The 23,386-nt window shown below is 38.6% G+C and overlaps 1 protein-coding gene across 4 annotated transcripts in view; it reads right to left on the bottom strand.

The window, feature by feature from the left end:
• LOC132156160 (multiple epidermal growth factor-like domains protein 11) overlaps nt 1–23,386 on the bottom strand; it is a 133,899-nt gene that overhangs the window by 41,899 nt on the left and 68,614 nt on the right. For all 4 annotated transcript variants that reach the window (XM_059565048.1, XM_059565051.1, XM_059565050.1 and 1 more), the window contains one exon: nt 740–986. In XM_059565048.1, coding sequence (XP_059421031.1) covers nt 740–986 — 247 coding nt within the window. The remainder of the gene's footprint in view (nt 1–739; nt 987–23,386) is intronic.

The following is a 23,386-nucleotide window of genomic DNA, read 5'->3' as shown; positions in this document are numbered from 1 at the left end:
CGTAATTTATTGAGCCATGCTCTCATGTTTTTTATGTAATAATTAAAATAAATCTTAAATAAAATTTCTGTTGGCCCAAGAAAACTCCCCCATAAAGAAGATACACCTCCATTCAAACAGTTTGGGCTGGATAACATTTTATGTTTTTGAAAGAAGTCTCTTAATATGTTCACAAAAGCTACATTTATTAAATCAAAAATACAGCAATAACTTTACTATTGTGAAATTTTACAAAAACTTTTATAATTTTTAATAGATTTTTTACATATTTTCTAACATTATAAATGTCTTTATGTTCTTTTAGGATCTAATGCACTGATTTAATGCATCCTGGCAAAATAAAAGTTGTGTTTTTTAATATTCAAAGAACTACAATCATAATGACCCCAAACTTTTGAATGACTTTGAATAATAATTTTCCTATATTTCATCAAGCACAAAACATTACTTTTTTAATTTAACTGAAAAAATGGACTATTTCATGACAGGTTCTCATTGTGACAACACAAAAGGTCACAAAAGGTGTATGTGGCTCCTTTGCAAAGGTGGTAGAAAGGTTGAGCGGCTTTTTTGTAGTCAAGAGGCGTGTTCCTATACTGAAATTGTCTTTCAAAAATAAACCTACCCTTTTCACTAGAGTAACAACTTGCCCTTGTCTCCTCTATATAAAGAATATATTTCAGCAAAGACATATTAATATATCTATATATTGCAAACCATTTTCATCTCTGGTACTCACATGGGGCCCATGTAGCCTGGTGCACATATGCATTCCCCCGTCTCGTGGTGGCAGGTGGCACCGTTGAGGCACTGACATTGCAGCTGGCAGCCCTTGCCATAGTAGCCTGGCTCACATTGATCTTCACAGCGCCATCCTTGGTAGCCGTCTGTGCAGACACAGGCTCCTGTGATAGGGTTACACAGGGCCCCATTCTTGCACTGACAGCGGTTGCTGCAGTGGGGCCCCCAGTGGCCACTTTCACAACCTGATACACAGAGAAGAAGAAAGGATGCTTTTGTACACCAGCCAAATAAAATGCCAAATTCTATTCAGAGTTGAGGACAAAAACTCTTGCATATTAGTATGACTCAGTTGTATTACACTGCAAGCAAAAGGTTGTAGAACGGTGTCCTGGTATCCAGAAATTGCCAAGACACACGATTTGTGAAGTCATAGAATTTTATTAAAGATAGAATTTTATTACAGAACATATGCTGACATATACAGGTTTGTACAGTGTTTAGTCAATACAAGTGAATCCCACAGCAAGTGGGGATTATCTGAAGCATAGATTATTTACAACCCCTCATATATTCTCTTTAAATTATCAACAAGTTAATACCATGCTGAAAGCAAATGCTGTCAATAAAATGGGTGAAACTGCAAGGAGCTAATCTTGCAAATGCAACTAAAGTGGTCCAAAGATGCTATAAAAGTCTGACAGTCATTCTTGTGTTTACCTGGTATTAGCTTGCATAAATAGTCCCATAACCACCATAGACATACATTTTGTAATTTTTTTCTTTTACATTTGTTAACATGCTTGCATTTTAGAGCATGCATCAGGGGATATTTGATTTGATTCTAAGAGCACTTGTGGTTTCCCTCACCTCATAACTCATGCAAACTTAGTGGATATTTCTGCATCATTTCTGATATTCTGTACACAGAAGTCAGTAAAAAAGAATGCTTTTATTCAGCAAGGATGCAATACATTCAAGACATTTAAAATATTACTAAATATGTTACTGTTCTTTTCGTCAAAGGAAACAAAATCATATTTAATATCATAATAATTCAAATATCATGTTTCTTGATCACCAAATCGGCATATTATAATGATTTCGGAAGGATCATGTGACTAAGCATGGAATAATGGCTGCTGAAAATTCAGCTTTGCCATCACAGGAATAAATTAACATTTTAAATAGAAAACAACTTTTAATATTAATAATATTTTTAATATAATTTTTCATCAAATAAATGCAGTCTTAGTGAGCATAAATGACTTTTTTCAACAACATAATTTCAAATTCTTATAGATCCCATACTTTTGAATGTACATGTATTTCATCAGTCTGTCATTAAGATTCATCCAAAGCGACATACAATACATGTTAAAGTTACTGTATGATTTAAACAATCACAGAAACTATTTAACCACTAAGGTGCCAGACGCTCGAGTAAGCTCTGAAGGCTGTTTTGAAAGTGGATAAAGCCCTAATGAAGACTGCGTGCTGCTAGACACCAGACAAACACAAGGTGGATGATCAGCACTTGGATGAAGACAGCTTGGCATAGAGGGGGGTCATGGAACATCCTGGTGCTGGAGTGAGTCTTTCCCAGGAGGTGCGACGTAGGCCGCATTAAGTAGCTCAAAGAGGGCAGGAGGCACGTTATTGATTTGAGTAAATCTGCTGCGGATGAGTTCTCCTGTCGGTTGAGCTCTCACACCACACAAATGACCACGGCACATTAAAGGCAGGAAACCTGCGGGAGGTCAGCGAAGATGGATGAGCCGCTCATCGTCTGCTCCACTCGCAGTCAATCAGCACTCATCACACATCTCTCTGCTCTCCCACGCTGATGAGAGAAAAAGAGCAGAAAAACATACCACATGCACCGTTTGCCTCACTCACTGGCCCCCGGATCTCGTCACCTCCCCATCAGCCCCAAAGTGAGCACTTCACTTTCAAAGAAGCCTCATACTGGGACGCAAACCTTTTCCCTCCCATTCAACACGGCAAATCCACTCGCCGTTGGCTCCGAGTCCGCCGGCCTCTTCATCTGCAGCCATTCTGAATCATTGCGGAGGAGGAAAAATAAAGTGGAAATCTAGACAAAGCTTAATTTGCAGAAGTCTTTTTCTCTGGTGCTCAGAAGCAGCACAAAATGTAGCCATTGAAGACTCAAAGCCTCTTTTCCCCCCACAGCAAGACGCCTCAGCACATTTCCTCCTAAAGCCCATTATCTCAGCCCGTCCCTTCTGCATTTCGTTTCAGATTCACCGCAGACAGTCTCTCACTGCAGGCCCCCTGACAGCATTTAGCTGTGATTAAAGAGTCAGAGATCATTTGGTGCCACGGGCAAGGCTGTAAAACACACAGTCTTATTCCTATTTCTCTGTGCTTAAAGTATCTAAAGGAAAGCTTCCATAAGGATGAGTTTAATTGGAGAAGAGATGAAGGAAGAGTGGGGAAATGGACGTTGTGGGCAGTATGGGCAGAGATTCAATGGTAAGTACACCAAACGGCCGACCTGCAACGCAACCCCAATTTAAAGCGCTCAGCACTGAACAAACAGCTGATCAAAGGGTGTGTTTGTGAAGACAACCGATGCTCCTCTGCACAACAAACTTGCACCTTGAGGCATCAGTACTGAGTAGTGAGTGTGCGTTTGTGTACTGTACTTTGTACTTTGTACTTTGATTAGCAGAAAAATGTAACAGCCTGATTTGACCAAATAGTTGAGAAAGTCTCAGTGCAGGGCAGGCACACACAATCCTGGAAATTCAATCCCTAATGCAGCTATTTGAAGTTCTCTCATAAGCGTGGCAAGCTTTTTTACAAAACAAGTGAAATCCTTTCAGCTGCAGGCCTGATTTAAAAATTATTAAGGCTGACAAGAAAAATACTGTATTTTGGTGCCACGTTCTGCCTAGAGATGTGTGCACAGTTAAATAAACATGAACATCATAAAAGGATAATTAGGGAGAATTCCAGAGTTTAAACTGTTGTATTTTCTATGAAGACAAAATATCTCAGTCCAGTGGAATATAGAGGCCCTGCTTACGCTGTCTGTTTTTATTAAAAATATGTTTTGTGTCGGAGTCATAGCCTTCAGGGTAGTGCACCTACATATTGCGCAACTGCACGTCATATCTCTCCTTTTCTATTGCTGCCTATTTCTTCTCAAACTGTCAAATGACAGGCAAAATTCTTAAGATATAACCTAAAAAAATAAAATAAAAAATTATTATTTTTTTATTTAAAAACTCTTTTCTTGGCCTTTTCGTCACAAAAGTCAGGTTAAAATCAGTAAAAAAGTAAAAGATTAAAAACAAATCTATACTAATTTTCAAAAACAGTGTCACGGATCGGTCAGGCTCAATCACCTCCCAATCATAGAGAGCACCTGCACCTGAGATCTGATCACATGCACCTGTCATGGATCATTAATCACTCCCAACTCCTGTTCAGAAGCACACACCTTACACCACTCCAGGGTCCGATGTACTCTCTCTCTGTGCTATCTGTGAGATTCATTGAAAGGCTTTCATTACTACTGAACTTACCTCCTTTGTTTTCTCCAGTGTGTTTTCCTGTGTCTGTCCTAGTCATCAGCCCCGTGGATTCCCAGTTGGTTCATTGTCTGAGGTGTGTGCAGGGGCGTCGGACTGGCGGTAAAACCAGTACTGATTACCAGGGCCCCAAAGGAAGAGAGGGCCCTTGAAAAGTCTGGAATATATATTTTCAAGGGGGGCGGGGGCATTAGGACTGCCTATGCATAGAGCCCGGGATCTTGTGCAGCGCCCCTGGGTGTGTGCAGTCTTCCGTCTCCCTTCCACAATCTCATGAATACCCACTATGTTATTACTGCCCTCACCTTACCTAAAGACTGATATATTGACTTGAATACTCATCTGCCAGTACCATCTGCTTCACTTACTGTTAACTAACTACACTTGTGTTTTTCTAAACCTCTGTGTGAGTCTCATTCCATAACAGAAGATCGGACCACAACAGATTAAAGGAAATCGCTGCACGCATCGCCGACCTGGCCTGCACAAACTCTCCCAGTAACTGGTGGAGTTTGTGCAAAAGTTCTGTGGGCTCACCGTGTGGACGGGGCTTGACGATGCAATGCTCAGAATCAGAATCAGAATCAGAATGAGCTTTATTGCCAGGTATGTTCACACATACGAGGAATTTGTTTTCGTGACAGAGCTCCGCAGTGCAACATAACAGCGACAGAACAAAAAACACAATAAGGAATAAAAATACAAAAAAATACAAATGGGTGGGTAAGGATTGACAATATACAAATTGACAATGTATGGCAGGAATATTAAAATGAGCATTTATGTATGTACATGTATATTATGTGGAAAAGTTTTAACTGTACGCTAAGTATGTGTGTTGGATAAATAAGTGTATGTGTATATAAATATAAGTAGTGTAGTGTGTTCCATGTATGTACATGTATATTATGTGCAAAAGATTTAAGTGTACGCTAAGTATGTGTGATGGATAAAAAGTGTAGTGTATATAAATATAAATAGTGTAGAGTGTCCCACAGTTATTATCAGCTGTTCATAAGATGGATTGCCTGAGGGATGAAACTGTTCCTGTGTCTGGTCGTTCTGGTGCTCAGTGCTCTGTAGCGTCGACCAGATGGCAACAGTTCAAAGAGGGAGTGTGCTGGATGTGAGGGGTCCAGAGTGATTTTAACAGCCCTTTTGCTCACTCTGGATAAGTACAGTTCTTGAATAGATGGGAGGGTTGTACCGATAATTCGCTCAGCAGTCCGGACTACCCTCTGTAGTCTTCTGAGGTAAGATTTAGAAGCTGAGCTGAACCAGACAGTTACTGAAGTGCAGAGGATGGATTCGATGATGGTGGAGTAGAACTGTTTCAGCAGATCCTGTGGCAGGATAAACTTCCTCAGCTGGCGAAGGAAGTACAACCTCTGCTGGGCCTTTTTCACAATGGAGTCAATGTGAATGTCCCACTTCAGGTCCTGAGAGATAGTGGTGCCCAGGAACCTGAATGACTCCACTGCAGTCACAGTGCTGTTCATGATGGTGAGTGGGGGGAGTGCAGGGGGGTTTCTCCTGAAGTCCACGATCATCTCCACTGTTTTGAGCGTGTTAAGCTCCAGGTTGTTGAGAGTGCACCAGACAGCCAGCTCTTTCACCTCCTGTCTGTAAGCAGACTCATCACCGTCCTGAATGAGGCCGATGAGTGTGGTGTCATCTGCAAACTTCAGGAGCTTGACAGAGGGGTCCTTAGATGTGCAATCGTTAGTGTACAGGGAGAAGAGCAGTGGGGAGAGAACACAGCCCTGGGGAGCTCCGGTGCTGATTGTACGGGTGCTGGATGTGTATTTTCCTAGTCTCACTAGCTGCTGCCTGTCTGTCAGGAAGCTGTTGATCCACTGACAGACGGAGGTGGGCACGGAGAGCTGAGTTAGTTAACAACAACTCAACTTGTTGTTCAGGATCGGGCCAACTACCATCGCTCCATGGACCTCCCAGTCACCATAGTTTTGAGCTGAAGGGAAGGAATCCTCCAGTGTCTGGAGAGTTTCCAGTCCCGATCCAAAACCAGCTCGCCCACCAGCCATTCCCAAATTAAGCCCAGGATGGGCTCCTGATCCCCAGTTAAGCCCTGTGTCAGCTCCAGTCCTGAGAGCTCACTTCAGCGTGTCTCTTGGCAATAATGGAAAGACTCTACCCCCCAGGTTTCTCGGCACCCATCCTCACCCCAGAATCCACTCTAGGACACTTTCCGGAGCCTCCTGAGTCTCCTTCCCCTCCGCTGGTCCTGTCCAGCCCTCCTTCGTCTCCTGAGAACCCCGTGTTAGCCAGCCCTGCTCCTCCTGAGTGACCCCCCCCCTCCCAGGATTCCTAGATTTTCCCCAATTGTTTTTTTTTTGTTGATGAACAGCCTGCTCCTCCATGGCTCCCAGAGCTCCCTGATCTGCCCTGGGAGGCTCTCCTTGTCTCTACCCTGTTCCTGTTCTGCATCAGCCTCCAGGGTGCCCACCTTCCCCTCCCCGATTTTAGGCATACGCCTTCCGGGAGGGGGGCAATATCTGTATATTTCCATATAAATTTTATAATAATAAAATCTAATATTTTAAAGTAGAAACTATTTTGTTTATTTTATTAATTGTTTATTTTATGCCAAGTCAGCATGTAAGGCAACATTTTAATGGCAAAATCAGAGTAAAATCCATTAAAAAAGCGGTAAATTTAATAAACATTTAAAAAGTTAGCATTTCTCCTCTTCTAGCATTTCCTCTCTGTCCTCAACATGACTTTTTTAAAGTCAAAATGCCCCCAAAAATATAACTTATAACAAATATTCATGTATTTACAGAAAGATAAAACCTATATAATATCTTTGTACTTCTAAACACATACTTTACAGAACATTCTGAAAAATCAGATTTTTCAATAAAAGAACAAATGCTTAGGTCTAAGTATGGCCTATATGACTTTTTACATATACCACTTTGTGACTAGTTTTAAATGAATATATCAATCTTTTGCCAATCTTACATTTGTCCTTTTATCATCCAATAGATGGACAGCAGCCATCTAGATGTTTTTAACATGGCCAAGGGTTTCTGAATCAGATAGTGTAATAGGAAGCAGTGTACAAATGCGTGACACTGTCTCTATCACAGCACACAATGCCTCCAGGGCCAATTACGATTTCCTTGCTCCCAGTCCAGCCCATTCCACTCCTTTAATTAAAGCTCCAGCAGTAGAGAGGAAGACTCCAGTCAACCCCTTACACCCAAGTTTTAGCTTTTGTGGTTAATGACTGGAGGAAGTGCATCCAGACAATTAAACCTGCAGATAAATGAAGATCCCAAAGCTTTGCAGCTGAACTCTTGTGTTTGGGTTTATCTCCGCTATGCCATGATGAATACAGGATGGGAGTTTGTGTCTACATGACAGAGTCTTAATTACTGAGCAATGTCACAGCACCGTGTGCCAAGTGACTCGAGTCCGACTCGGCACCCGATGACGGTTAGATTGAGATCTGTTTTGTGCCAGGTGAGTGTGTCCTTCAGAGCACAGGTTAGACTGAATGTTAAACAGTGTGCAGCTTCAAAGAAGGGAAAAGTAAATGGAAGTTTATGGGCAAAGTGCCATAAAAATATACATCAAACAGGAGATCCAAACGTGCTCTGACAAAAGAATCTATCCTGCGAGAAATAAGTGAAGATTTATATACACTCAGAAACCTTGGCTGATTAGATTTAGGCTGCAAGGATAGAAATTTGAAACAATTAAAGGTCCTAATTAGGGAGGAGGGAGAAAAAGGATCGCACAGCAACCTTACAATGATAAAAATCCACCCACTCCTTATTTTTGAATCCCCATTAAACTAAATCAGTCTCATTAGGCATGCCATTTTGATTCTTTGAGCAATGTGCCATCACATTGTTTAGGCCCCGTCCACGTCCGCTGACTGACAGTCTTGCATTTCCATAGTTTCTGCCCTCAGCGAGTTGGGTTTGGTTGTATGGTGCCCTCCATTTTCTCTGTGCTCGAGCATTTGTAACATCAACAATGTCTCGTAAGCAATCCCAGTGTTCTGTGTTTAGATGTAAGACTGAACATAAGAATTTTCATTTTCTCCCAGCATCTGAGCCATGGAGGACACAGTGGATTACTTTTATTTTGAAGGTAATGTGCCTCAAAATCATGTAGCTATTGTGCTTAGCTAACATTTTAATCATATTTGTGTGCCTGTGTCATTTTATTAAAGTGCATAGCGAACGTTATCGAAGTAAGCTATTTGTGTTTATGTGTGTTGCTCATCCATCATTGCAAATGGGCTATGAAAACTCTGCAAGTACATAAATGTATCAAATAACCATTCCGAGAGGTCCTGGTTCATTCTTATAGGTGTTTCTTCTTCCGTAGTCTCTTCTTCATCTGTGTCTGATTCCAGTTCATAGAACGGCTGAACACTGGTTCTCTCGCTCTTAGTCATGTTACTTCTACCGGCTGTTGTATTGGTGTAGGTGTGCAAAGCAGAGATGTATACACTACACCCTCTTCTGAAGATGGGCTGGGAATATGCAGCTCATTGGCATTTAAAGTGACTCCCCCATGACTTAAGTACAACATAATATAGGTAGTTGTAAGCTGTGTTTGATTCACTAAAAAAAAAAAAACTCAAAAAGTCATTTGTTTGGGAATCAGAATAAACAGCTTGCACTGTACAGTATGTTTCTGATTCACTTCAATAAACTGGCTCTTACATGTAATTCGTTCAAAATTTGGACCACAATGGTCCTTTATGTTTTTGATTCACGAAAATAAATGGGCTCATAAGGGTCATTCTTTCAGGAGTTGGACTACACTGCCATTTTGTGAAACAAGAACATATAGTGCATGTTTTTGATTGACTAAAAAAAACCAGTTCATAGTTCATAGTTCAAGAACCAATTGTTCACTAATCACACTTCTCTGGTAGCATGTTTCCTGCTCTAGATTCAGTAGTCATGTTGACGCGCATTTAAACCGTGGTGCATCAAACTCTGTAAGTATTTTAGTGCATTATTTCATCCACATCTGCAAAATGAGCACCACTGATGGAACCAAAAGCCCAGTTCCACTGGCAGAAGTTCCAGATGGGCGAACATCACTTTCATTGACTTTACAGCTCAAACTAAAAACAAACATACACTTCTTACCTATCATTCTTCATTTAAATGTCCCACATTTGTCTTATTCCTGTAGTTGCATATAGTGCTTTGATTTACATTTACAAATACAGCTCTTTTTTGGACAAAAGTGCCGATTGTATAGTACACTAGGATGATAAATGTCTCCCGGACATGCTGTTAAACGTATAGTTGTAAAAGCTGCCAATACTCTCACTGTGAAATGGCCCACTGGGCCGTCTAGAGCTCCACTGACACTTATCACTATGTTATTTATTTGTGCGCTGAAAGAGCCGACTGCTAAAGAATGAATTAGGGATACATTAGGGAATCTGGGATACATCATGTGGGGTGGAGAGCTGATGGATGCTATTCTAAAGATACAGAAGGAACAGCCAATAGTCATGTGGGGTGGATAGTGCTGAGTTGTAATAACAGAGGGGGGATGGCTTGCACTGCATCTGCCAGGCAGAATCGACGGACCAGGGCGTCCCTCCTACTCTAATTTATCTCAGACAAGCCCCTGCTACATGTTTCCTTTTCCCCAGAAGAGAATAACAGCATGGGACCTGTCAGCCAAAACCTCAGGGGAGACTCGTAGCATAAGGATGTGCTGATGTTGTATCTTTCCAAGCTATGACTCATGCTGTGTTATGGTTCACATGTAAAGACTTTTACTGTACTGTTTTGATGTATTACAGTATCTGCAGTAAATTAACATTCCGTCAACAAACTTGTGTGTTAACAGATTTAATTTCTGGTTTAGCAGTGACAGGGCTGCCATCAAGGAAAGACACTAAAGGTGGTAAAATTTTCCATCTTGAATGATGGCAAACATTTAAATAAACAATGGGATCAGTTTGCATGCCAGAAAAACTAAAAGAAAATTCTCCTGAATCATATTAAGAACAGATTCCAGCAGTTACCTTCAACAACAGACACAAATAATAATCACTACACATATTTTTATTCATTACCCTTCATGCAAAATCTTCTCAGATGCAAAATGTTTGTAGACAATGAGAGTGATTTACATTTGGACTTTGATTGCTCTTCAGTTGAACATGGAAATACTGAGTGCGCATGGTTGCCCATAGAATTGTCAAAAAAAATGTGTATATAAAAAATAAATAACAATAACATTGGTTTATACTATACAACAAAAATGTCTGGGGGGGGGGGCAGTTCTTACATTATTAACTTTTACTTTACTTTAACAGCAAGAAAACATTGATCAAATTAAACAAAAGTGACAGTAAAAACATTTATAATGTTACACGATTTATTTTTATTTATTTGACTAAATGCTATTCTTTGAATTAATTTATCAAGGTTTATATATATATATATATATATATAGTAGCACCATAATTTTTTTTGCATTAAATCAACATTAGAAACTGATTAAAGTACCTATAATAAATGTTGTCCTGTGCCACATGAATTTTAGTCCTGGATTGAATATTTAAATGTATGTATAAAGTAACATTTAGATTTTAAGAAATGTTATTCTTGCTACAAACCATTGTAAACTTTGAATTATGTTTTCAAACCCAAGACATATCACCTAACCTAGTGGCCGCTAAACTCTTTTTCTTGCTTGAACACCTTGTATTCATAAGGTTGTTTAGAGACATCTCAAATCAAGCACTGACTATTCACTGTCTAGAAAAGATATTCCCCGTGGATACAACAAGGTCATTTGTTCAAGATATATCTAGGATATGAACTCAGATCAATATCAGCTTTGAGAAGTCATCTTCTATTTTTCACAGAGAACTTGCAGGAAAGCACTATCCAATCGCAGCATCTTTTGTGGAGGGTGAGGAGATCTTTGAAGTGAATCATGCAGGCACAAGTCGGGTCATTATTGTGCTCCTGAATAATTTGAGAAAAGCCATGACCTAGTGCAGCAAACCAGTAGCTTATTCAACAAAAGTCAGAAGTGTCCTCCTCAGCAGATTGTTACACAGGCCGTTGCTTTACCAAATTAATAATTCTATCTTCCTCTCCTCCCTTGGGAAAAACACAAGCTATTCTCTAAGCCACAAGGCCAACAAGAACAAAAAGAGGATCTTTTACAATGTTCCACCCAGAAAGGAACAACTCGTAATAAAGATGAGATAGAGATGCATGAGACAAATGTGAGATCAGCAGTGACCAACAACCGCTTACTCTTGAGACAATGTCAACCCAATAAAGCCCACTCGTGCTGAGCTTAATTTGCACCCATCGATTTCCTATTTTCAATTATTAATTCTAATTAGGATGAAGTAGATGGTGCCACGGGCCGTGGCAGAGGGTCGATGATGGAGAGGCACAGCAGATGTAGACGAGTGCTCCACATACAGGACAGGCTATGAGTATGACAGTGCTGGATTTTTGAAAATGATATACATAGATTTAGTGATTTAACCCAATTTTAAACAGCTTTTCACCCAACAAATGTTACAATGTGGTGACGGTTACACCCGCTCCTCCAGCTAGTGTTGAAAACTCAACAAAACCATGGTGCATTATCAATAATAATCACAATGCATTTATCAAAAGCATGGCTGCTCATTGCACCAAGACTTGTCTAGATTATAAAAAACATCCAATTAAATTGATGGTAAAAAACTGGCAACTATGGTCACCTTAAAATACTGTGCCAGTGTTTCCAATTTTACAGGATTTGTGTATATTTGACAATTTAGAACCATATATTTCATTAAAGGCAGAGTAGGTGATTTGGTTCAAAAACATTTTTTGTTATGCTGGTTTTTATGCAGCAGCAAGAAGCAAACCGCCATGCCTTCTAATACTGGGAAATTTTCAGTTGGTTTTGTAAATCAGAAGACAGCTCGTTATGAATCCATTACTAGAACCACTTGACCATTATGCCAAAGCAAATAAACAGAAATGAAGACACAGAATAAGGAAATTAAAACTCATGTGTGGACAGGGACAATGACAGAGTAATGTAGCATCAAGATCTCTCCTGACCTACAACGCCAATGCATTACAGGTTTCCATGGCATCTGCACCTGCTGAAAACTGGTAAGGGGGGAGGACAGAAATGAGGTTATGTTATATATCTTTCCTCGGGTTTGCTGCTAGTCTATTGAGCATGAAGTCATTCTGCAGGTTCTGGCAACAGTATACTGCATATTGTGTGAAAAGAAAGTATCTCATACAAAAGCCTTATATAGAGCATGCACAGAAGAGTGAGTTGAAATAGCAAGCTATCTATGCTAAACATGCTGGTGCTTCCTTTTAAACTGATTCAGAATAACAATGCACTGGCATGTTGGAAAGGATGGTAGTTATAGCTGTAACGTCCTAACATGTTCATTGTGTCTGTTTAACTGAAAATATGATATTTACTTACTACTAGGTTAGTACTGCCATATGGTCATTACTTTGAAACACTCATCTCTTTACTTTGAAACACTCAAAACATGCATTTTCTGCCAAGCTTCTTTAAAAAAAGATGTATTGTGAAAAACACTATGCATAAAAACTTTAATTGAACTATGCAGTGTGCGAAAAAGCAAATATTTTCATAAATGGATGGCGTGTAAGGCTACGGCAAAGCCTTCCCATGACCGCAAGCATTTTGTGCATGTATATGCATATGCCTACAGGCAAATACAAGTGCTAGTGATAGACAATTCATGGTGGAATTATCTCTCTCAATCCACTGCCTGCTGCTTCGGATTGTAGCTGTGGGAATAAAGCTGCCTTTAACTGCTGTTCTAGGATCTTCACTAAGCAGAACTACAAGAGGAATGGGAAAAGCTGATTGCATAAACAATAAAAAGGTCTGAACTTCTAAAATATTTATACATAATTTATAAAAAAAATAGCTAGCTTTCAAGTTGGCGTATGGACGAAACGAAACAAAACAAAGAAATACATTTTTTAATTTTTTTTTTAATGATTACTAAAAATAAAAACAGATGTCTGGTTTTGATTTTCTAAAGTTATATTAATTATAATAATTTGTATTATTATTAAATCCTGTAATGATACATCATTTGTCTAGAGGTGTGGCTTGTGTTGTGAATGGTGTACAGTGGACAGTATGACCTACAACTTGATGTTTTTCATTGAATGTCTCTTTGGGATGAGAAATCTATTTGAAATATCTCTTTACCAGAAAAACATCTCCACCTCCTACACCAACTCAACAATCAACATGCAAGTGCACGATTCATTGTTTCTCATAACCATTAAGCTTGTGTGAATATGCTGGAAATGATGGCATTCTTCTCCGCACCATGGATTGAGATCCAGCGAGTGCCCCTGGTTATACCGCCACATCAGTACAGCAAAGCTACAGTGAAAAAACATGAAAATTTTCCTTCCAAGAAACTTTCACCACACGTACACACACACACACACACACACAGATCAGTATAATTGGCTTTTAATGATCTGACATTATGCTAATGTTCATTGTAAGGAGATAAATCTTTGCAAGGGGTTTACGATTCTCGGCAGGTGGCCGCCTGCCCACCAGAGCCATAGAGATTAAACATGGAGGACAGACTCAGGAGAACAACAATGATGTGCTCCATCATCGAGGGTCAGAGTGCATCATTTGCAGTGGGAATCAGTTTGCGTGGGAAAGCAGATCATCTTTGCAACAATGACCTCATGTGTTTACATCATCAACATTATAGACTGAAATTAGAAGAGACGTTTCTGTTGCATTTGTAAACATGAAATGTTGTCATCGTTGGATTAAACAATTGGGTTGTTTTAATTCATCCATAACCTATGCAAACAGCCATTTAAAATTTAAATGCTGAGAACTGAGGTGTTTTGAGAAATACTGGGTTTATAGGAAATTGCCACTTGAGCTCCATCAGAGAGCTGCCCACTTCTGCAAGGACCACATTAAAGCTTCATTAGCAGAGTGACTGCAGCAGCGAAAGTGGAGGTAAGGGAACAGCCTCAGTGGCCGAAGAAGGCTTTGGAATGAAGAGACTGCTTCTGTGGTTGGGGCTCTGAGGGTCTGAGGGTCCTGTGAAGTGGCCAATGTGTGTCAATCACAGCTGTCCCTCTCCTCTCTCATCCACTTAGCAGTCACATGAAGAACCCTCAGGAGAGTATCTGCCTCTCCGGAAAAAGTTGGCAGGTTCAGAGGCGCAGAATTATCTGGAATGAGCGACTAGATTTCTGAAATGCAGTTTTCTTCTTTTCATCTTTGGGATCTCACCGGGGCCCATAAATTATTCCTGTGGATTCTCAAAGTCACAGTGAAGTCAAAGGTACACATCAGTGACTCCCTGAGAAATCAATTGTGTTTCTCTTTCTCTAACTGACAGTCAAAAATAGATTTGTTGCTGGGGAGTTTTAGTGCGAGTTAATGGATTATTAGTCATGATCTCTTGGAAATCGCATGGAAATAAAACTGGCAATCACAAGACTCCCAATGCAGTTATTTGTTACTTCCCTCATGACAGAGTTGCAGATGTCTGATGAGAAGACAAATAGAATGTAAAAAAAAAAACTGATTCATTCATTCTTTGTTTAAGTTTACTAGAGACAGGCTGCCGTATTGATCTGTCGAAGGAAAAATAATTTGTATTCCCCTGATGAACAAAAGCAAATGATCTTATCTAAATCAGACTTAACCCAGACTTATTATTAGTCTGGCTCTCAATAGCTGGTATTTACTCTTGAGGATGTGCAACTGGAGAAAAAAAGAATCAATGCTGCCTAAGATATTCCAGAATAATCTTACTACTGTACAACATTTCTCAACTAAGTAGTCAACATCAATACTGTGAAAAAATAATTTATTAGTCAGTATTTATGTCTCCTTTTCTATTAAAAATTTCTAGACATCCTTAAAACTAATTTAATCTGGAAACAAAATAGCGTATAGTAGAATAGATTTTACATTTTTAAAATATATTTAAAAAAATATATAATCAATATATATATATAAATTAAATATATTAAATATTTTTTCATTTACATTCACAATTATGTAAAAAAAGAAAAATAAACTTAATTCAATAAATACTATCTGAGAAACAGTAATATTTTTTACACAATTCTGCTTGTTAAGCAAAAATTTATGAGACAAGACAAAACTGATTAAGCGGGGTTTTTTTTCAGTGAATTCTTTATTAATAGCAAATCGTTTTAATGTAGTCTTCAGTTATTCTTACTTTCATTCAAAACCAATGAATTTGAGGCAATCCGTAGCAATTTTATTACAACCCTGACAGTAACCTTGAGTTCAAAAGAGGAGCACAAATGTGAAATTACGGGAAGAAACTAAATGTTCTTTAAAACTCTTCTTTGAACCTTATCGTCTACATCTAGATGTCCTTTCACAGACAAACAGATCACAAACCCCATCCCTTTGCTCCTCTAATTAAGCCTTACCAATGCAGACCGGCTTTTCTCTTTCCCTATGCCTCTTCCCTTTTGCTCTAAGGCAAAAGGAAGGAATTTAATTGAATTTCAGGGCTTTTAATGTCTGCATCAGGATAATCAAAGCAAGCCAGTCTGGAGTTGTTTATCGTGACCTTGGGAGGCCACGTTCATTCCTGTGCTTAAAAAAAAAAAGCACAACCAAACAGTATTGCATAGGAATGTGAGATTTTGAAACTCAGTCAATCAGATGGCATAATGAAAACATTTTGGTCCACATCTTTCCTCAAGAAAAGATTCTGTTTCTAAACTGATGGGTTATGTAAAAAAAAAGAAAAAAAAGAAAACATAAATAGAGCATCTGTTACTTCAAGGTTATAATGCCACAGTAAACATTAAAAACATATCAAGTCTTCTCAAAGATGTTGCAAGTTTTTTTACTAACTGAAAATTACAGCTTTTATCCATAACCTAGAAGACAGATGGTTCAAAAGATGTTAAAAAGCTACCTTTGTGATAATTTAATAAGCATAAATGTTCAGAGCACAGAAATCCTGCTTAATAATCTGTTTTTAATTAAACTGAATGATTTTGTGTCCATATTTTTTAGTGTTAAAAAAACTGTTTAATTATATATTTTTTCATTAAATATGTTGCAATGCACTCTGGGATGTGACTGTACTTTACAGTTTGGCCAACACCAAGTATTTTAGAGGAAACCAAATTTGTTTATCGTTTAAATCAGCCTTCATGTCAGAAGCCTGCTTATGCTTTAAAAACCTGTCTCCATCTGGAGCCAACTAGGTTTCGGAAGCTAAACAGATACATATGTTAAATATATAGCTTATATATTACAGCTAGTTGGAAACTATCATTAAAATGTGAAGGCTGTTGTTCCTTGTCCCTAATCATGCTAAAACAAACTGATCTCTCAACAACCTTCTTAAGAAAAGTGTGTAACAGCCAACAAAGAAGAATGGAGCAGAATTCAGAATAAAACCCCAGTTACCTTGGGGCCCGAAGCACAATTTGATTAAAAGTTTGTTTTTCTTCCCTCTCCTTAGTTACGGAGGGGGCACGTCGATGCAGCACTGACAGTTAATTGGACCTGGCAGGGCCAGGAGTTCATTCGTCAGCATTGTGTGGGGTTTGCCAGAGAGGAACAGGACAATCAATGTCCCACAGGATGGCCAGTAATCAGTGCACCACTATCATGGAGTGCAGGGTTAAACATCAGGAGACTGCAGGTGCAGGAGGATCTGAGGCATACCGCTAATACTATACCCCCCCATCCCACCAATACCTCAACAACATAATCAGCCAAGCACACTCAAGGACACTGCAGAGGCAAAACATCATGGGGTACTGCCCCAAGAAGAAACAAGCAATATCGCAATTTATTGTACTTCACACTACCAAGAACAGTCTAACATATCAAGACTCTCGTAGTATATGTGTAGTATGTGAATTTTATGTGAAGCAAAAACACACATAGACAGGTCCATAATTCTGACACTTCCATTGATGTAAATGCAAACTATTGGTCAAATTTAAAAATAAAATACAAGTATACTGTATATTGTTGTTATTGTTAACTATTGTTACCAAAAATAAAACTACAACTAATAAAAATCGTTAAAATTATTAGATGAAAAAAAAGACAAATTTTCCATTGTAAACTAAATGAAATGTTTATGTACTTAAATTACTAAAACTAAAGTAAAAAAAAAAAAAAGAAATTATATAGAAATATATACAGGGAATTTGGGTAGGTAAACAATTCTGATTAATTGGTTTGTTTCAATTAAAACCAACCCATTATGTTTGATGAAATTACAGGATTCCATATATGACCAAAAATATCAAAATGAACTTCAAGTTGACAAATCAAGGACAAATGGGGGGAACTTTACAGTATCTCTTTATTTGCATCCTGTTAGGTTCCAAATTGTGGAATAAATAAAAAAGTGCCTGAAGTTAATTAAGAACATTTTTCTGAAAATCTGGTAAACCATTTTACTCCAGGAATGAGACAACAAACAATAATACACATAAAGAATACCTAAGATGACTGCCGGTACCCTTCAAATCAAGGCCTTAGAGGTTTGTGTGGTGGCATGCACTCCATAGCTCCATCAAGTAGTTTGGGGGAGAATCCAGTTCCCTTTTCCTGCCTTCACCTCATCACAACATGACCTCTAATGCCAAGAGCAATTTCTGCTCAGAGGCTGGAGAATTAACATCACGACGAGTAAAGAGATCATCAAATGTAATGATCAATGAAATAAATTGAATCCTGTAGCGCTAAACTTCATAAACATGTAAATCAACCCCAAAATCAAGTGTGATTCAGACTATGAAATGACCACAAAGCCTGGTTCTGCATTAGTATGCTGCCAGCAGCTTGTGGTTGCACTGTCATCACAAGATTTTAGCTATTTTAGACCCCACAAAGAAGTGATAGAGCTTTATATTGTCCTTTTTCAATTATGCAACCTAAAGGCTGTTTAGACTACAGACAACATTCTAGAATCTGGCTTTACATCCTTTGTGGACATCTATTTGATGGTTATATCTAGTGCAGGGAGGCATAAATAATGCCTGCGCAATCACAGGCGTTGCTATCATCTCAGACACTCATGAAAATAGCTGGACCTTTTCTAAAAATCCTTCATTCGAGAAAGCCACTTACTTTGTTCAGAGACGATATTTGTGTTATCAACAACACACAATAAGGAAATAATCACGGCAGAGAAATATGAGAGCTACAATAGGCCGTATGGGACATTACTCTCAAATTAATTGTGCTTGAATACAACAAAAGGCTGATGAAAGAACTACTTTCCTGGCGGGATAGCAAAAATGCATTCAAGGCTGAGCTAAACAACACCATAGGGCAAGTTTTGGGGAGCTTGTGAGTTTCTGTGTGTGTGAGAGAGAGTGGCCTATAAAGAAGGCACAGGGTTTGGCCCATTACAGCTGGTCAATTAATAAGTGTGAACTTTAGGGAACAGTCACATGGCTCTCTTAGATCCACCGATAGCCATTAAAAACACTACTAAAGTGATTTATACAACCAATTTATATAAAAACATCATCTATTAATGCTCTAATCACACACACACACACACACTCTCACACACCCTGAATGATTGAAGCAAACTCTTTTCAAGGAGTTTCAACCATTTCTCGGTCTGATTTCAAGTACAAATTATATTTTTATTCCATCCTCATCCAGAAAGTTTTGGGGTCAGTCACAAACAGCATCCCCCAGCCCCTCGATTTTGACAACAGAGATGCAGCGCCGGCTCATAACTGAGCAGGCTGCGAGGCCTGAGGGGCTGAACTTTGTGACTGCAGACACATATACACACACACACACACACAAAAAAACCTGGGCAGTGTTGATCCAATGACGGAGGGAGGGAGGTCACAGAGTAAAACTCGCTGCCCTCGCCACCTCTCACAGCATGCTTTGATTCTTCAAAGTCAGAGAAAAATCTGTATCTGTGATAATTCTCCAAAAGCTGCAGGTCTGGATCATGAGAAAGAGATGCTGTTGGTCTTTTTAAGGAAACCCTGTGCGTAGCGAGTGATCACATTCATTCAGCTATATAATGAGGTATCCCACTGATTAAGTTTTGTTTTTCCTCCAGCACAGTATAAATGATTTGTGCTTACAGATGAGACAGATGAGTTGTCACAGGGTTTGGAATGCACAATTACTGTGAGTGATCAGGTTCTGGAATCTTCTGTCACCTTTTTTTTTTTTTTTTACTTTGCATGCATGCCACTAGACCCGGATAAGGACACACAATGAAAGGCCAAAAGTGTGTGGACATCTGAACAACAAACCTGTATGTATATGATCTGTGGGCATTTAATTTCAAAAGCATGAGAATTAATAGAGTTGGTTTTGCCTTTTAAGCTAGATTCCACTCATCTTGGAAGCTTTCCAATAGATTTAAGAACATTGCTGAAGGGGCTTTTCTTTTAATGGTGCATTTCAGAAGATTTTTTTGGGTAAAAATGTTTTCATTTTAAGCAAGTACATAACAAAAACATGTGTTAAAAAAATTGGTTCAATACGGTCAGTCTGTGACAATTATTTGAATGTAAAGGGGTCATGAATTGCAAAATCTAATTTCCATCAGTTAGTCCTGCAAGTTTCAGAACTCAAAACTTCCTTGTTTGTCCAAAAACAGCTTTCATTGAAACCAAGCTTCCAAATGACCAGTTTCATATTTAATCTCAATATGACGTCATAGTACGATAAAAAAGGGTCTCTGCAGAGGAAGATTAACGCCTACTTCTAGATCATTACCTCTTTAGCTCACTCACCGATACACGCATGTAGTAGGAGTAAATACATTCCAGACTGTCAGTAAGTCACATTTCATTGTACTGCGGTCGTTTTTAAACAAGACACATTTCGAAACAGACTTTTCAGAGAGCTGAAACTAAAAGAGATGCAGTGCTGACTAGATTGGATCTGACAGTAATTTCAAAATACACAAGTCTGAGTAACGTTTTTACCATGTGTCACTTATGCTTTGAGTGTTTGTTTTGACAGATTGTGCCACTATTGCTTTGACAGATTGTTTAATATGAACATACATCACAGCAGAATCTACCTATTACTTTAATATGCAAATCAGCATGTTTCAAAGAGAGGGTGAAAAACAGGATAGAAAATACCCTATTACTACTTAATTATGTTTTATTATGTAAAAAGGGTGCAGGATTTAAGTTGACTAAATCTTCTGAGAAGTACAGAATATGTCAATGGAAGATTAAGCTATGACATGGAATGATGAAACGCAAGTAGCAGCAAAAGATCTTTTCTTTAGTATTGTGAGGAGACGTCCATACATATGTGACCAGAGTGAAGTCTGTCATTTCATTATTAAGGTTCATTAAACATTACAAGGTCAAAACATAAAAATATATATATAACTTTGTATATATAACAATAACTTTGGATAAATCATTCACAGTAATATCAATGCATTTCCAAAATGCCTACTATGTTATTGAATGTTACTGATGTTTTTTTTTAATTATGCTTTTAAATTGAATTTAAATTAAAATGGAACTACCAAGTAGGTGCAAAAGATTTAGAGATTTTTCACCCCACATACAAACTCCAAAATTTATCCACAAAACCAAAGCTGTAGTAAGTAAAACTAAAATATGCTTATTTAAACAAGTGTAAAATGTAAAAAACCTTTGAATGAGGTTGAAAAGGTATAAAAAAACAAGCTGATATACAGCTGATACCAAAAAAATCAATGTACAGTGAGGTTCAGGTCACCAGTCAAGTTCTTTCACACCACACTCTGTGAACCATTTATTTTTGCACCTTATTTTGTGCAAGGGGCACTGCCAGTCATGCTGGAAAAGAAAGGTATTCTACTAATAGCAAATGGCTAAAAAAACCTGTTAATTAGAAGCAGGATTACACATACTTTTTGGCCACCATATAATGTATATGAAAACACACACAGATGCACACACACATACATATTTACATCAAACATAAAATTGCTTCATTTTCCTTTCCTTACTCTCTTGCATACATAGAGCCTCACACGTATACATAAAACAAAGCCAATAAAGCTCTTATGAATGTCAGCTGAGAGCACTTCCTGGTGCGGAGTATCTGTATTTGGAGATTTTGAGAGCACAGCAGCAGCAGTGCTGAGAGATTAAAGGAGGCAAAGAGAGGGATGAGAGAATAGGGAATGAGAGAATGATTTATTTAACTGCTTTGTAGATGACAGACGAGTGTCGGCAAGAGCGCGTCCTTCTTTCCTGCCAACTTTCCCTTTCTTGAACATTGAATAGGTCTTCCATTTCTTTGTGGCGTTGGCTCCTATGTAAATTTTCATCTCTGCCTTTTTCCCCCACTCTAATCACACCATCCATCTGTCGCTTTTAATTCAATTCAGTTAAATTCAAAGTTCAGTTCAGGTACATTCAATTCGCTCTCTCCCTTTGATGGCGTATCATGTCAACATACTTGTGCGGATCTGGAATGGCACCATCTGTTTGAGGGCCTCTGTTGATAAATGAGGTGTCTTGAGCAGGTGAGCCCCGAGCCCCCCTGCAACCCCTTCCCTTCCATTTCTCCTTGCTTCAAACCATTTTTTTTTACATCGTCACAACCTGAACTAATGTGGAAAAACTGTCTTCTAAACACTTCCCAAGACAACTGCCATTAGAAGTCTGAGAGTGTGCTGCATAACTATACCATCAGGGTGCGATTTGTGAAAAAAACAGAGGGGGGGGGGTTGTTTTGAAACATTTTAATTCATAAAAATAAATAATGAGAACATGAACTAGATGACGTCATGCGCTAATTAGCATATTTATGACGTAAGGGTGTCGTATTGTATTGCCTCCCTATTCTCACATACTGCAATTTAATTTAGCCATTTAATTAAATTCTCAATAAAACTGTTTTTATTACTATATTTTAATGTTTCTGTTGTCAGACAACGGAATGAAAATTATAATGACGGAAACACATTCCATTAAGACTACAACCAGCTCTCAAACATTAATCTGCACTAATGATCTCAAATACACATACGATAAAGTCAGTGGTTGTGCTGTGACTGATGTCGGCTATACTTGCTTGTAAAATAGAGTTTGAAGCAACAGAATATATATATATTTTTTTTCTTAAGTGCTGCTCCTCTCTGCGCTCGCTGGCTGAACACAGCAGAAGCAGAGAGAGAGGCTCGCGCTGGGAAAGAGAGACATCGCGCTCCTGCGGCTGCACAGAGAGTCTCAGAGAACAAATAATGATTGTCCAAAAAGTTGCTAGATTTGTCGCTAGTCGCTTTTTTTGAAAAAAAAAAGTCACTAAACCTAGTGACAAAGACGCCAAGTTAGCAACTCCACTGCCCAGCGGACCGGTGTAGCAGTCGATTCTGTTCCCCTCGGAATGTCTGTTTCCCCTCGGGTTGCCAGGTCCGTGTAATAAACCCAACCAAATAGTTAATCAAACATTTTCCCAAAGTAGCCTAAATTCCGCGGATTTGGCAACACTGCCGCATGCAAATACACCAAACACACCTGGATGTAAGGAGAGCAAAAAGGGACAATTTTCTTGCTACACTGCAGCATAGTAAAATGATTATCACCCCCCCCCCCCGTTTATGTTCTATTTTTTTTATTGATCTTGCAGTTGTTCCTTTATTTTTGTCTGATGTCCGAGTTTTTGCTGTTTATTTTTTTCCATTTCAAATTAGTGTAATCTGTCCATGCTGACGTCCAAACTCAGGGTATTATATTGCTGTTTCCATATAGAGCAACAGTACATTTGAACTAATATTCTATTTGATTAATCTGTTTACCTTCTTACTGATAACAGTGGAATAGTTCCTCATATATGTCAAACCTATATGAGGAAATTCTAAATTACAAAATTCAAGGTGTTTATCCATTTGTCTTAAAAAAAAAAGAGCAGAAATATTTCACCTGCAGATGTTCCTCCAGTTTCCAGGTTGATGGTAAGCAAAGTACTTTAAGTGATAACTTCTCTACACTGACACATTTTCTCATAGTAAAGTGAGGTATAGTGATACACCA

This window comes from Carassius carassius, chromosome 13 (assembly GCF_963082965.1).
Source record: "Carassius carassius chromosome 13, fCarCar2.1, whole genome shotgun sequence".
NCBI classification, from domain to species: domain Eukaryota; kingdom Metazoa; phylum Chordata; class Actinopteri; order Cypriniformes; family Cyprinidae; genus Carassius; species Carassius carassius.
This window is presented reverse-complemented; position numbering and strand designations above follow the sequence as displayed.